This window comes from Octopus bimaculoides, chromosome 2 (assembly GCF_001194135.2).
Source record: "Octopus bimaculoides isolate UCB-OBI-ISO-001 chromosome 2, ASM119413v2, whole genome shotgun sequence".
Classification (NCBI taxonomy): Eukaryota; Metazoa; Mollusca; class Cephalopoda; order Octopoda; family Octopodidae; genus Octopus; species Octopus bimaculoides.
This window is the reverse complement of record NC_068982.1, coordinates 14,639,550-14,655,669: the sequence shown is the minus strand read 5'-3', so window position 1 is coordinate 14,655,669 and position 16,120 is coordinate 14,639,550. Positions and strand designations below refer to the sequence as shown.

General features: G+C 36.8%; 1 protein-coding gene across 10 annotated transcripts in view; it reads left to right on the top strand.

Moving 5' to 3' along the window:
* The window catches only part of LOC106876006 (F-box/LRR-repeat protein fbxl-1), a 336,358-nt gene that overhangs the window by 287,254 nt on the left and 32,984 nt on the right, over positions 1–16,120 (top strand). For all 10 annotated transcript variants that reach the window (XM_052975599.1, XM_014924360.2, XM_014924365.2 and 7 more), the window contains one exon: positions 10,534–10,736. In XM_052975599.1, the coding sequence (XP_052831559.1) occupies positions 10,534–10,736 (203 nt within the window). The remainder of the gene's footprint in view (positions 1–10,533; positions 10,737–16,120) is intronic.

Here is a 16,120-nt window from a genome sequence, read left to right as displayed (position 1 = left end):
TATATATATATATATATATATATATATGTATATATATATATTTTCGAGCGAGATCGTTGCCAGTGCCCCTGGACTGGCTCTTGTGCGGGTGGCACATAAAATACACCATTTTGAGCATGGCCGTTGCCAGTACCGCCTGACTAGCCTTCGTGCGGGTGACACGTAAAAGCACCCACTACACTCTCTGAGTGGTTGGCGTTAGGAAGGGCATCCAGCTGTAGAAACTCTGCCAAATCAGATTGGAGCCTGGTGCAGCAATCTGGTTCACCAGTCCTCAGTCAAATCGTCCAACCCATGCTAGCATGGAAAGCAGACGTTAAACGATGATACAGTGTGTTCAAAAAGTCTCTCTGCAGTGAAATGGAAATCAGCCTAGGAAGTGCTCACACGGTAGTAAAAAAAAAATTAAATTGCTTTCCATACAAGGTGCTGGCAGTTCAAGAATTGAAGACTACGGATCAAGCTAAAAGGCTTCATTGTTGTTTTTGGTTCCAAAACTTTGTTGCCGAAAAAGGCATAGAAGTGCTGGATGGCTGTTTTTACACCAATGAGACTTGGTTTCACATGTCAGGAGACATAAATTCGCAAAACACAAGGTTATGGAGCACTGAGAATCCACAAACAATGCATGAGCAACCTCTGCATCCCGAAAAAGTTGGAGTATGGATAGCTAAAAGACACAATCATAACCTTCACATGGTCCATAGTGCGTCAGACTCTCCAAGATGTAATTCAAAACATGTGTAGAAGAGTCAACTCATGAACTGAAAACAAAGGATGACACTTGCAACAGCTCTTAAAAAGTTTTTTAAAGTTTTGTAAAGTCTGATATATTCTTTCGTTGTCTTATACCATCTTATGAATATTCATTTTACAATAAAATACTTACTGCAGAGAGACTTTCTGAACACCTTATATATGAGAAATTACAATAAACAGAAGTTTATATCATTTGTTCCTATTTACCATTGAGGTTGTTTGGAACCCTGCATTGGATTTTCGAAGTCTCAGACTTTAGTTCCCTGATGGTATGCTATGGTTAAGCATCCAGTTGCACTTGAAATTTCCAAAGAGGTTCCAAATAACAAGAATGGTGAAACGTACATAGGAACAAATGCTGTAAATATATGTATGAGAGGGTCTGAAAAGTTCCTGGCTTTAAGGGTATTGTGAAAAGCCTGGTTGGAGGCCTAACCTTTCGAGTTCTTTTTCAGAGCTTAGAAAAACTGAAGGACTGCCACGAAAAGTGTGTGAATCTGAGAGGGGAATATGTTGAATAAAATCATAATTAATTGATCCTTTTGTATTTTCTTTTACCCAAAGCCAGGGACTTTTTAGTACTCCCTCATATATATGTGTGTGTACACACAGAATATAAATGGGAAGTACTATCATTTTCATTCTTCTGAAAATACAGTGGTCAGACAAGCTTGTGCGGCATGTGTAATAGTAGCTTCCATTTGAAGCTTGTGTATATTAAATAATATTTCTCTCTTACTGGACAGAGTGCTTCTTTTGTTGAGCCCACTAATAATGGAACAGTACACTAAATGTGTGTGTGTGTGCTGGTGTGTAACCTTGTTTTGACAGTGGGCAATAATTGTAAACAAATGATGTTATCACAATTTCTGCAGATACATGTCTGGCCATGGGAAAAAAATATCTTGCTTGGAAACAGGTGAGGGTTGGTGACATGAAGGGCATCCCAGCCATAAAAGAGTCTGCCTTGATAAACCCTGTTCAATCAATGGAGTCAGGGAAAAAATGGATGTTAACATGATGGTGGCGGTGATGATAATGACAATGACAATGATGATGATGATTCAGCAAATGAAAACTACAAGACTGTAACAATCAAAACAATAACAACTAAGAACATAATCAACAACAAGAACTACAACAATTGCCACAAAAATCAGTTTTCACAGTGCTAAAATTATGGATAAATCTTCAGACAAATTCTTTTTCAAATCAATAAATGACATGAGAACAAGATTTGATAATTTGCATGATTGAATTATTCAAGAGATTTCTGTCTAGATAAGTATAAACGAATTTTATTTAAATATATTCTTTAATTTTTTTTCTTATTACTCGAAATTGGTCTTGATATACTAAATAACCATCAAATGGCCAGTTTAAAATTGGAAATTTCGATACTTTTTTACGTAATAAATCTTGATTCCTGATGGAAGCCGTTTCATATTGTACCATTTCACTTACGCTGCTTAAACTTTTGGTAAGGCATGAATATTAGAATATAAATATATAACTGCATGCTTGGTGATAAAACATCAACATACAGAAACATCATCATCATTTAATATCTGTTTTCCTTGCTGGCATGAGTTGGACAGTTTGACTGGAGCTGTCCAACCAAAAAGCTGCACCAGGCTCCCATTATCTATTTCTATGGCTGGATGCCCATCCTAAAATTAACCACTTTATAGAGTGTACTGGGTGTATTTTATGTGGCACTAGCACCAGTGCTATTGAGTGGCACTGGCACAGGTACTTTATACCTGACACTGGCATGGATGCATTCTACATGGCACCAGTACAGGTGTTTTCTGTGTGGCATCAGCATGGATGCTTGTAGTTTAATTCAGAAGTTTTATTTCATTCAATGTAATCACAAGGGTTTAAGAAAGTGAGTGTTGGTCTTTGTTAGTTTGGCAAGAAATCATACAGGTAGGCCGACAAAATGAGACATTAGATTGGTGTGTATAGAAGAAGAAAATATTCAATGTTTTGAATTCAGAAGGAACTTAGGTTGGTGAAGCTATTATTTTTTAGTAATCTGTTGTGTCGATACCCCCAAGCGAAGAAGTGGGATCGCCCAAGACATATAAATAAAGGTAGTCTGGCCGTGGTAGAGGAGTTGAGTGACAGTTGAGTAGCTGACGAGTAGCAGTTGAGTAGAGATCATCCGAAGGTGTTAAATAGCAGTAGCATTGAGACATAACATAATCTCATGCAAAATGAGATTAATTATTATATATTTTTATATCAGTTTCTGAACAATAACATCATGGGCTAAAATTTTCCATTGAGTCAATGGTTGGCTTACTATATTTCTTATTTCTTTACTGCCCACAAGGAGCTAAACATAGAGGGGACAAACAAGGACAGACAAAGGGATTAAGTCGATCACATCGACTCCAGTGCGTAACTGGTACTTAATTTATCGACCCCAAGAGGATGAATGACAAAGTCGACCTTGGTGGAATTTGAACTCAGAACGTAACAGCAGACGAAATACTGCTAAGCATTTCGCCCGGCGTGCTAACATTTCTGCCAGCTCGCCGTCCTTTGCACTGTGTTTTGAAGCCCTTTGCACTGATACATTCCCTTGTCATTCTCACCTCCAGAATTATAGTAAACCTACCATTGACTCAATGGAAATTTTCAACCCCTGATGTTTACTATATTTCTGGAGGTGAGAGTGACAAACGAATGTGTTTTTATCACGTGATTTTGATTGTCTCGATTGCTGTTATTTGCCTGCAGTGCAGCTGCACGAAGTTCTGTTCTGTTTGTGGCATGATGTGTTCAGTGTTGGCTTTTAGTTAGTCGAGACTGTAGCAACTCACTGCATAAAACTGTTATTACATTGAGGTTTTGTTTTGCTTACAATTTAGCAATCTTTGTTTGTATTGTAGATTGCTGTATTTTTAGTTGATTAAAACCTTTTAAACCTAGATATTACCTTTTTGGGTTTATAACAATTATATATTTTTTTATATCAGTTTCTGAACAAAAACATCATGGGTTAAATATTTCCATTGAGTCAATGGTAGGTTTACTATATTTCTAGAGGTGAGAGTGACAAGGGAATGTTTCAGTGCAAAGGGCTTCAAAACACAGTGCAAAGGACTTTGCTCGAAGAACATCATTTTCTGACAAAGCTTGCATTCTTTGATGTAAACATCAATGTATATCATCATGAAAAACATAAAAATATATTTAAGGAAATCATGTGTCATGTTTGTCAAAGAGGTGACATAACTGATATTTTTCTTACGTCTTTGGGGTTTAATAATAGTCCTGCTGTCACTTTTGATCAATGAGTAATTCTGAAGATACATATTTTGGATTGCAACACCCTAACCACGTGGCCCAGTGGTTAGGGTGTTGCACCCATACTTGCAACATGGCCCAAGGGTCATGTTACTTTAAGTATTTGTTACTTCTAAGCTGGTGTAGTACAGCTTTTAATAGGTTATGCCCTCCCTTAAAGACTTCCTTGTGGCTCAGCTTTAACTCATACAGATAGAATCACTTAATTATTTAATATAGGTTTCAAATTTTGGCACAAGGCCAGAAATTTTGGGGGAGTCAGAAAGGCGATTACATTGACCCCAGGACTTTATGGATACTTATTTTATCGACCCTGAAAGGATGAAAGGCTAAGCCAACCTTGGTGGAATTTGAACTCAGAATGTAAAGCTGGACAAAATACTGCTAAGTATTTTGCCTGGCATGCTAATGATTCTGCCAGTTCTCTGCCTTACTAAATTGCCAAATATTTCCAAGAGCTTGTACTCAGATTAAGCTCATATCACTGATCAAATTCATTCCAGACATGACCATCCCATCTTTTTGTACACTGTCCAGTGTATCCTTTTTTTTTACTTAAGATAACAGGATATGACTTAGAGGAACTTTAGCTGTTATTTGAAGTAAACTGAATTTGTTGGTTGTACTGACTGTCACCACACAATGGAAATTTTTACTGCTCAATATATTTTGTAATTAACGTATTCAATTTATCGCCATGGTCTTCTATCTGTCACAGTACAAATTAGCTATAAATTATGTATCTTTGCACTACACCGAAAGCTTATTATGTCCGTATACCAATAAATGCTATTATCATATCCTCAATGGTAAACGTGTGTGCAATGTTTAGAGATGATAAAGCAAGGATAGATGAAGTAGTGTGAATGTGAATTTTATATTTCGTTCTTTGTTACTGTTCTACGCTAGTGAATAATTTGTGTATATATATGCATGGCAGATTGGTTAGCTTGATGATAGATGCAGTGGAGCAGCCAGAATTTGTGTTAATTATGTGTGTGCACATTCATGTGTGGTGGGCATGGACACAGACATGCATATAAATAGATGGGTAAATGGAAGTTTCGAAGCAATATGCAAAGGCAAACACACACACGTACATACACACACCAACACCATACCACACGCATGCACACACACACACACACACACACACACACACACACCCTTTATAGCCTTTATCAAAGGAGCCTGGTGTAGCCATCTGGTTTGCCAGTCCTCAGTCAAATCGTCCAACCCATGCTAGCATGGAAAGCGGACGTTAAACAATGATGGTGATGATGATGATGACAGAAATACCTAATACAATTCCTTTTTCCTATATGTATGTGTGTGTATGTGTATATGTATACATGTGTTTGCATGCATACACATGTGTGAATGCGTGCATGCATGCATGCGCATGTGTGAAATACCCAGGTAGTTGCCTAGGAATAGCTGATACCCTTTTTGTAATCTAGATGAACAAAGGTGCCAGGATAAGTGGTTAAGGTATTCAGCTCACAATCATAAGATTATGAGTTTGAAAACTGGCAGCATATTGTGTCCTTGAGCAAGACACTTTATTTCACATTACTTCAGTCTACTCAGCTGGTCAAAATGAGTTGTACCTGTATTTCAAAGGGCCGGCTTTGTCATATTCTGTGTTATGCTGAAACAAGAACTACATGAAGGGTACACATATTCGTGGAGTGTTCAGTCACATGCACGTTAATTTCAGGAGCAGGCTGTTCCATTGGTCAGATCAACTAGGACCCTTGTCATCATAACTGATGGAGTGCTAGTTTATCTAGGTGACCAGTGACAACTATTCTGAAAATATGGCAGCCAGAATAAGGACAGACTGGGGAGTTATTTTTTTTCTCTACTGGCAACAAAGAGTTTCTCCTTTCAGGTCAGTGACCGATTGTATGGTGTTTGTGTGCAAAGTCTGCTGCATAGCAGTACAATGTGAACTTTAAATGCAGAAAACTCTGCAAAAGTAGAAAGAAATGAGATGGAAGTTCTTCAGTGGACGTGCTGTGGTCACGAGCTTGAGTGAAGAAATATAATTAAGCTGAGAGACAAACTGATTATGAGATGAATCTAATGTGAGAGAGAAGAGAGTAAAGGTATGGACATATGATGTAGATTAAGGATGACAGCTGCGTAGGCAAGTGTTGAGCCTGCAAAGAGAATTGTAGTTGTGGAAGAGGGAAACCAAGAAAGATTTAGGATGAGGTGAAAAGTGATCTCAGGATGTTACATCTGATGAAGAAGATAACAATGGACCATGTCAACTGGCAGTATGTGGTACCATAGGAAACCCTAACCTCCCATGTAAGTTTGGTGACCACTTGCCTATTGCATAGTGAATGCACCCATTGCTTATTGCTTGTTAAATACCCTCATATCTGCCAACCATTTTCTTCTACCCACTGTATTTATTTTGTACCCTCTTGTTTCTGTCATCTCTTTTACTCACTCTATCATACCAACCACAACTGAGAGGAGAGTACTCTACCTGTGCATATTGAATAGCCCCTTTTCAACACCCAAATCTTGCTACTCCTTCCTCTTCTATCCTTCAAAATCAAAATCGTAATGCATGAGTGAAGAGGGGTTGCATTCTGGCAGCTTGTACCCACCATCCTTGATTCTTCTATTACCATGTCCTTTTGGACATGTTAATGTGAGAATACACCCTGGTTCCTCATCATTACCTTCTCTCTCCTTCATGCACCGCTCTACCCATCCAGTTAATGTGGGGTTTGCCAAGCATCTCCTACCCAACTCAATCCACCTTCTTTATCATTCTCTGGCACCCCACCTTTCACTAAAACCCTGTCACTACTTTTCCATTTCCCCCTATTATACTCTTCCCTAACACTGTCTTTATCAGTCTGTCCCTTACGATGTTCTCTTAACAATCCAAAAGAACAGTCTCTAGATGGAAGTTAATTGCTGATGAATCCATTAAAAATTATGCTAATGACTTCCAACAAATTTGGAAAGGTAAAATAAATGGAAGAATTCAATAATAGAATTAACTAAACGCTTTGGGGTTTTATATATAATTTTACATTTTTCTTTTCTGTTTTAAGTTTTTACTTTTTATTGCTTCCTTATATTTCCTGTAACCATTAAACGAGAATGTTCTGGAAGATAACTCTGCTAAGAACATTGAATTTTTTCACTTCCTTCTGCTAATTGCCTTACTTTATTTGTACTTACCACTGTTTATCTTTAGAGGCTTTAAAAAAAAATGTTTACCAGTTACCAATATGTACATGTAAATATTTATATTTAGGCTTTTGTATTAATTTATTGTAGGCTGCCAAAGAAAAAAAATAGAGGGATAGAAAATAAATAGATAGATAGACAGGTAGATAGATAGATAGATAGATAGATAGATAGATAGAAGATAGATAGATAGACAGATAGATAGATAGATAGACAGATAGATAGATAGATAGACAGATAGACAGATAGATAGATAGATAGATAGATAGATAGATCTACCTAACTGTCTGTCTCTCTCTGATCTTCCTTCTCCATTTCTTGAACTCGTTATCTGTCACTTTTTACGATATATGCTCATGTACTCTCTCTCTCTTCTTGTTCTTCTCTCTCTCTCTTCTTGTTCTTCTCTCTCTCTCTTCTTGTTCTTCTCTCTCTCTCTTCTTGTTCTTCTCTCTCTCTTCTTGTTATTCTCTCTCTCTCTTCTTGTTCTTCTCTCTCTCTCTTCGTGTTCTTCTCTCTCTCTCTTCGTGTTCTTCTCTCTCTCTTCTTGTTCTTCTCTCTCTCTCTTCTTGTTCTTCTCTCTCTCTCTTCTTGTTCTTCTCTCTCTCTCTTCTTGTTCTTCTCTCTCTCTCTCTCTCTCTCTATTTCTCGAGCTCATTATCTCTCACTCTCTCTATATGATATACGCTCACATACTCTCTCTCCTTCTCCCTCTTTCTCTCTCACATACAGAGAATGTATGTATACATATACACATAAACTCTCTTTCTCTCTCTCCCTCTTTTTCTTTCTTTCTCTGTTTTTTTCTCTCCCACCCCCCACAAGCATTCTCTTTCTCTTCTTCTCTCTCTCACCCTTTCTCTCTCTCTCTCATTCTTTCTCCCTCTTTCTTACATATACACATACTTAAAATTTCTCTTTGAAGAAATATTGTATTTGAAGCTCTAGGCTTAAACCTCAATATCATTTTTACAACACTAACGATCTTGTTGAAACCCTTATTGATTTATATCACAACTAATTCATGAACATAAAAAATAAAGTCTTGCTCTTCACATTGCTTACACTAAACAAAAAAGTGCTTCTAATTCACTACAATGCTTATAAATAAAGAAATTACCTTTTTTTGGCTATAATAAGATGGAATGTAGATTGATGCTACATAATCATAAGATTTCAGTCAATTGTGTGTTTATTCACTCATCATAGTCTCATTTTATCTTTTGTTGCACTATTTCTACCAATTCTATAACTGTTAGATCTATCAAAGATATATCAGGTTTCTTTAGGTCCTCTGCACTTTTTCTACTTTTAACATATTTAGTTTATGCAAAGATAATCTAATATAATCACTGTTTATCATGTATAAACTGATAAATGTCTCATATTAGAAATACCAGCTGTTAGACCACAAAGAAAGCCTTGTCTTTATTGTGTTTGTTGCTCAAAGCTTCATAGTTGTGAATTCAAATTGTGTTTGTAATACACATGTGGTTCCCTCAAGTGATGGCAGTTAATACAAGGGAGATAGCCATCCTCTCAAAACATGGGGCAGGATTAGAAATTTGACTTGGAAATTAAGGAATTATATGGAAAAGATGCATAACAATCAGATATTTTATTTCCTATTTGTTTACTTATTACAAAGTTCATGCAATTTCTAGTTGGTGGTAATCATGTATACCTCTATTTCATTCTTTTTAGAAACTGTCAGCATGATGTTACCTGTAACTTATCAATAGTATGTATGTGTGTGTGTTTTCTTTGTAGAACATTAGTTATTTGGGAATCAAGAGAAAGAGAGTACATTCTTAATGTTTGTGTACAGAATGATAGTTGTTTCCAAGGGAAATGATTGTTATTTCTCTAAGTCTTCCGCACTTTTTCTACTCATAAAACATTTCCATTTCCACTAGTTTTCTATTACATGTATTTTTTTCTCCATAGAAGGTATAAGGCATCAGAAGACTATAGGTTGTGGCTTCAAATGATCTACTGTAGGTGTCTCGTTATATTATTAGTGAGGACACCTAATTCTGCATTGTCTTAATCCCTCATAATTGGTGAGAGTATCCTTCTTTTTGTGTAACTTCTCAAACTCAGAGTCGGGGCACTGCTGAAAGCTTCATTGATCAGGGTTGAGCCAGGGCTAAACAATGATGGCTACAACAACATTAGACAAGTCCAAATTATTCATCCTCAACATGATCTGTGTAAAGAGAGAATTCTAACAAATGAATTATTATACTGATTTCTTAATTACATGGCTAATTGCATAGTGGCATGTAGCTGATTTAATTATCCCTTCTATGTTTCAAGCATTTTCCCATTAGAACTGAAATAAAACATGAAATAATTGAAAATCTAATTAACCATGCCAGAATTTGATCTCAGAACCTAATTGGATGAAAATATTGTGAGACGTTGAGCTTTGTACTACAATATTTCTGCTTATTCTGTGCCTCTGCTCATTTACATTCAAACTGCATAGAAGAAGAGGAGCTGCAGCAGGTGGAAATAAGGGTTCACTGAGCAAAATAGTTTGGGATGCGATGGCTGTGCACTGAGCCTCTATGGATGTTGGTGCAGATTGGTGAAAAAGCTGAGTTTGGCAATGATGTGGTGGGAGGCGTGATGATGTGTGAGACCCCCTTCGGTAATGACTGACCATGGGATTGCATGGATAGAAAGTTACCCTCCCAGGCACAAGTCCAAGCAAGGATGTTTATGGAAGACCAGCAATCGCCCATGCATACCAGCCTCCCCTCTCCACACCACCAATGTTATCCAAGAGAAAGGCAAGGTCCGATATAGCTTGGCACCGGTGACACCACAACTCATTTCTACAGCTGAGTGAACTGGAGCAACATGAAATAAAGTGTCTTGCTCAAGAGCACAACACACAGCCCAGTCCAGGATTTGAACTCACAACTTCACGATCGTAAGCTCGATGCTCTAACCACAGAGCCATGGGAGGCATTGGCAATGGAATTGGGTGGAGTGTGAACTGCCAATGATGGTTGCACCATCTGACATCATCACTACCACTGTGACAGCCAGGTCTATCAAATACTGCCAAACTATATCAATGCAAAACAATATTAAATCAAGAAGCCTAAATCTTTTCTATTCCATTTATATAATATTGAATCAAACCTTAAAAATGATTTGAAAGATAATTGTTTCTTCATTTATCATGTTTCATTTATTCTATTAATTTTCTTTGAACAGATATTAGAAAAACTAATGGAAACAGGAAAATTCATCAAATTACGTGCCATTGATATTAGTCATACCAATGCATTGTCTGAGAATTCAATTTACAACTTCTTGCTGACATATGGGAAAAATCTTAAAGGACTTATGCTGTCTGGGAAACCAAAATTGACAGAAAACTTTTGGCTGAATGTAATCCCCTTTTTGAAAAACATTAAGTGAGTAAACTATCTTTTATTTCCTTTTATTGTCTTTCTTTCAGCCTTTGGACTGCGGCCATGCTGGGGCACTATATTCAAGGGTTTAAGTTGAACAAATTGGTCCCCAAACTTTTTTTTTTGTTTGCAGTCAGCTGCTTACTTTATTGGTCTCCTTTCTTAAAACTGCCAAGTTATGGGCATGTAAACACACCAACACTGCTTGTTGAGTGGAGGCGCAATGGCTCAGTGGTTAGGGCAGCAGACTCATGGTCGTAGGATCGCGGTTTCGATTCCCAGAACGGGCATTGTGAGTGTTTATTGAGCGAAAACACCTAAAGCTCCACAAGGCTCCGGCAGGGGTTGGTGGCGAACCCTGCTGTACTCTTTCACCACAACTTTCTCTCATTCTATGTTCCTGTTTCTGTTGTACCTGTATTTCAAAGGGCCAGCCTTGTCACACTGTGTCACGCTGAATCTCCTCGAGAACTATGTTAAGGGTACACGTGTCTATGGAGTGCTCAGCCACTTGCACGTTAATTTCACGAGCAGGTTGTTCCGTTGATTGGATCAACTGGAACCCTCGTCGTAGTAATTGACGGAGTGCCAACCAACTGCTTGTTGAGCAGTGGTGGAAGGACATACACAAACACAAAGACATACACACACACACACACACGTGAGTGTGTGTGTAGAGGCTTGTGGCTTAGTGGTTAGGATGTTGTACTCATCATTGTAAGATTGTGGTTTCGATTCCAGCACAGTGATACATTGTGTTCTTGAGCAAACACTTCATTTTTTGTTGGTTCACATCATCCCCCAGCTACTGATGAATTGATGAGTAAATATTCTGCAAACAGACTATTACAGGTGCAATAGTATTTACAACGCTTTTGTTAATTAGATGGGACTAATTAACAAAAGCACCAATACAGTGCTGTTATGATTAAAATGCCTGTATAAAATAAGATATTAATCATATGCTATGGTCAATTTAATTGATTTTCCCACATCTTTAAAATATTACTTCGTGTCTTTTCATAAGATATCAATACATTAATGATTTGCATTAGTCACCATGACTACCAAATAACAATTCATTGTACTTACTACTATCTATTTTCTTAGTGTATCTCTGTCAACAATGTAAAATGAATTCTTTATCACAGTGAATTATGCTACTTATCTTTCAATAATGGAGATATTAAGTCTCTTATCGTAGATTTTTTGCTAGAGTACAAAATTATCATTGGCTACTTTCATGTTAGATAGTGACTTAATTTAATGCACTGTTACTTTTTCAAGCATGTATTTATTTTAACATGGCAAGCACTGTAGAACAGAAGTTCCCAGTTAGCTTCATCAGTAAGCTAGTTCCAGTTCAGAGATAGTTGTTTTGCTTTGCTGATATCATAAATCTGCTTGGAAAAATCTCATTTCCCATATCTCCTGAAATCAATAAGCTGATCAATCATTTACTGGATACTATCAATGACAAATAGTCAAGCAGAAAAATTCAAGCGTTTGATATTTCATTATATTTTGTTTTTTTCTCATGCATGAAAGAACTAAATAAATATTATTTTTAGTTCATTTAACTCGTTCACTCTCTAACTAATGTTCCAAATTTGGTAGATTTATTGCTGTCACAAATACATACTTTCTATGGTAATTGTCTGATTTGATTTCCTGAAAACAGAACAACAAATATATCCTATCAAATAATCTCTATAGATTTCTAAATTTACCTGGTTTATCATTCTGAAGAGTTCCCAACCGTTCTTTATTTGAAGCCAAAAGAAATATTACAGTTGGAAGTTATCCAATTCAGCTAATATATAAATGTCTTAGATATACATCTTAGATAATAGCAAATTAGTTCTAGATCTTACACAAATGAAAACTCTATTTTGGATTTAAAAACTTTCTTCACCATGATAATATGACCTAGATATTTTTGTTCATCGAAAATAGAATTTCATCTAAAGCAAAAATAGCTAATTTCCTCCTTTAACATCTCTCTTTTTACACACATTCCATTCTACTTTCCTTTACACCATTTTCAATTTTTTTAGATTTCTTTTTTTTTTTTTGTCTTACTGTATATCCAAAATATATTAAATTACAGTCAATACGATTATTCAGACTGAAATTTTACCTCCTGTTCAACTCTGCTTTAGTTTCTACTGTTATTTTTAATATTTTGCTATACTACTTGAATGAATGTTTGTCTGTCCGTAAGTTTGTCTGTCTGCAGATATATACGTATACATGCATTCATGCACGTACATACGTGTGTGTGTACTTTTTTAGACAGGTTCTTGAACTTTTCTCCTTTTCCTTAGTAACTCTTAAGAAGCTAAATAGTTGCTTATGACTTGGCTTGCTTGCAACTTTCTTGGGAGTGACTTCCAATAAAAGACACAGCTATAGCAACATTGTTGTGTGATATTCCACCTGCCTTGGGCATTTAAACCTGGCTAAACCCATCCCTCTCTTGGTTTGAATACAACCAATGTCTTCTATGTGTGTGTGTGTGTGTGTGTGTGTGTGTGTGTGTGTGTGTGTGTGTGTGTGTGTAGATATATATCATCATCATCATCATCGTCGTTTAACGTCCGCTTTCCATGCTAGCATGGGTTGGACGATTTGACTGAGGACTGGTGAAACGAGATGGCTACACCAGGCTCCAATCTGATATATATATATATTTCTTTGCATCTTTGTGCCTCTCTCCATCTGTTTTCGCTCCTTGATACTTTCTGTAGAAGAGCAATGGCTCCAAATGTCAAAACTTCTTCCTTTTTTCCTGAGTATCAAACTAATACACATTGCTTGTTGTTCCCTCACGTGTTTCTGTCTTGCATTTTTTTGTATAATTTTGAACCATGTGTGTGTGTGTGTGTGTGTGTGTGTGTATGAGAGAAAGAGAGAGAGAGAGAGAGCGAGAGAGAGAGAATTTTTTCCCTATTGAGAGTGAAGGCTGAAAAGTAAACTGAACCTCAGAAGAATTTAAATTCCCAGCACAGAGACCCAGAGTGAGGAGCACAGGGCAGATGCTCCCACCAATATTCTAATGACTGTCGATTCATTGTCGATTTCCTGGAATCAGAATGATAACCACAATACTTCCTCTATTCTTTGCTCACAGACAAGAGACAAGACTTGATACAGCAGATTTTCTCTTCTCACAACAATTAATCTTGAATTTTTTTAGGGCCTTCTTATTTTATTTATTTTCTCCTTCTGAAAGACAGGTATTATAAACAGCATATAGTAATTTAATTGATTTAAGTTTTCAATTCTGGACTAAATGAACCAAATTTAAGTCTTGTTGCCTACATCATCTTCCATGCTAGCATTCATTGGATGATTTGAGAGGATCTAGTGAGCTGGAGGCCCATGTTGAGTTCCAGTGTCAGCTCTGGCATAGTTTCTGTGGCTGGATGCTCTTCTTAATGCCAACCACTTTACAAAGTGTACTGGATGCTTTTAACATGCCACTGGCGCTAGTGAGGTTGCCAATTAACTTGTAAGACAAGAAAAAGGACAGGAAGAAGGGGAAAAAAAAATTAAATCACTAAATGATAGGGGCAGTATTTGAGAGGCAGTAGGAGGCTGTGGTCTTATACCAGGTTTTGAAAGGTTGACATTTAAGAAGACAAAGATGAATGGAATGGAACTAAAGCACAATAGACACCCCTTATTGAGGAGATAAAACTGATTTAAAATGATTAAGATATTTCTTGTTAGTTAAAGATTTGAGTTGTCTCACACATGGAATACATAAGCAACACAGTCTTTTTGTTGCCAATTCTGTAATCTTTCAGAAAAACATTTTTTTATGTTTTTTACATCAGTTAAGCTTCAGCAGTGATACTGACAGAGTAGACTGACTTGAATTTTTCTATTTCCATGATGCAATTTCTATTCTTATCTCAGAAGATCACTGACAAGGATAGAAGACAACTAATTTTGTTTCATTTTTTATTCTTTTTATTATATTTTTTCCAGTTTATACCCAGTTTTTAGTTTTTATATTTTTTTTTTCCTATTCTTGTTATCCCCAAACACGCTTTGCACTATTTCTGGTAATAACAGAATGTAAAGAGTCGTAAGCACACTTCATTTAACTAGTTGTATGTACTTAGTTTTGGCAGTCCTTTGCACGGCTGTGTTTCCTACTGATGTAAGACAAAACAATGCCACGGCTAAACTCATGCATGAATGTCAGCAGAATAAAACGTGGGAAAAGCGGATGTATACATGGATGTATACAGGGATATATACACACATGTATAAAGGTGCATACCCTCTGCCTTGGGTTGGATATTTTATTACCTATTATGGCTAGTCAGTGTAAGGTCGTTAAAAAAAAACAAAAGATTAAAAGAAAAGTAATGACTGGAGCATTTAATTCTTTTATTTGGTTTCAGTCATTTGACTGTGGCCATGCTGGAGCACCACCTTTAGTTGAACAAATTGAACGCGGGACTTATTCTTTGTAAGCCTGGTACTTATTCTATCGGTCACTTTTGGCTGAACAGGTAAGTTAGGGCGATGTAAACACACCAACATTGGTTATCAAGCGATAGTGCGACAAACAAACACAGACACACACACAAATACATACATACATATATATATATATATATATATATATATATATATGATGGGTTTCTTTCAGTTTCCATCTACCAAATCCACTCACAAGGCTTTGGTCAGCTTGAAACTATAGTAGAAGACACTTGCCCAATGTGCTCTGCAGTGGGACTGAACCTGGCAACATATGGTTGGGAAGCAAGCTTCTTACCACACAGTCCACTGTGTATTTTTCAAAACTGTTGAACCTTCAAATCTCATAGAAGTTTTGCAGGTTTTTATGCTTCTAATTATAGTGTTCACTTGAATTTTTGAAAATTAGGGTAAAACGCTTGGCATTAGGAAGGGCACCCAGTCTCAGAAACCATGCCAAAACTAACAATAGACATTCGTGCCGTATGCTGGCTTGCCAGCTCCTGCCAAAATGGTCGACCCATACCAGCATGAAAAACAGACGTTGAATGAGGATGATGATGAGAGTTGCGAATCTTGTTGAGAGGCTGATGTTCTGTTGTGTGTTGGGCTGGCAATACTAGTAATGGCAAAAAGGTGAGTGTGCATTCTAGGATTGTAGGTACCAGAGTGGAAATTGTCTTATCAACAATTTTTGTCTGTCTTCCAAATAATATTGACACTACACAAACATGTGGAATGTTTGTATGCATATTTGTCTTTTTAAATATATGTAGGTATGTGGGTATGTGTTCTCTCTCTTGCTTTGCACACACACACACACACACACACACACACACACACACACACACACACACACACACACACACACACACACACATATATATATA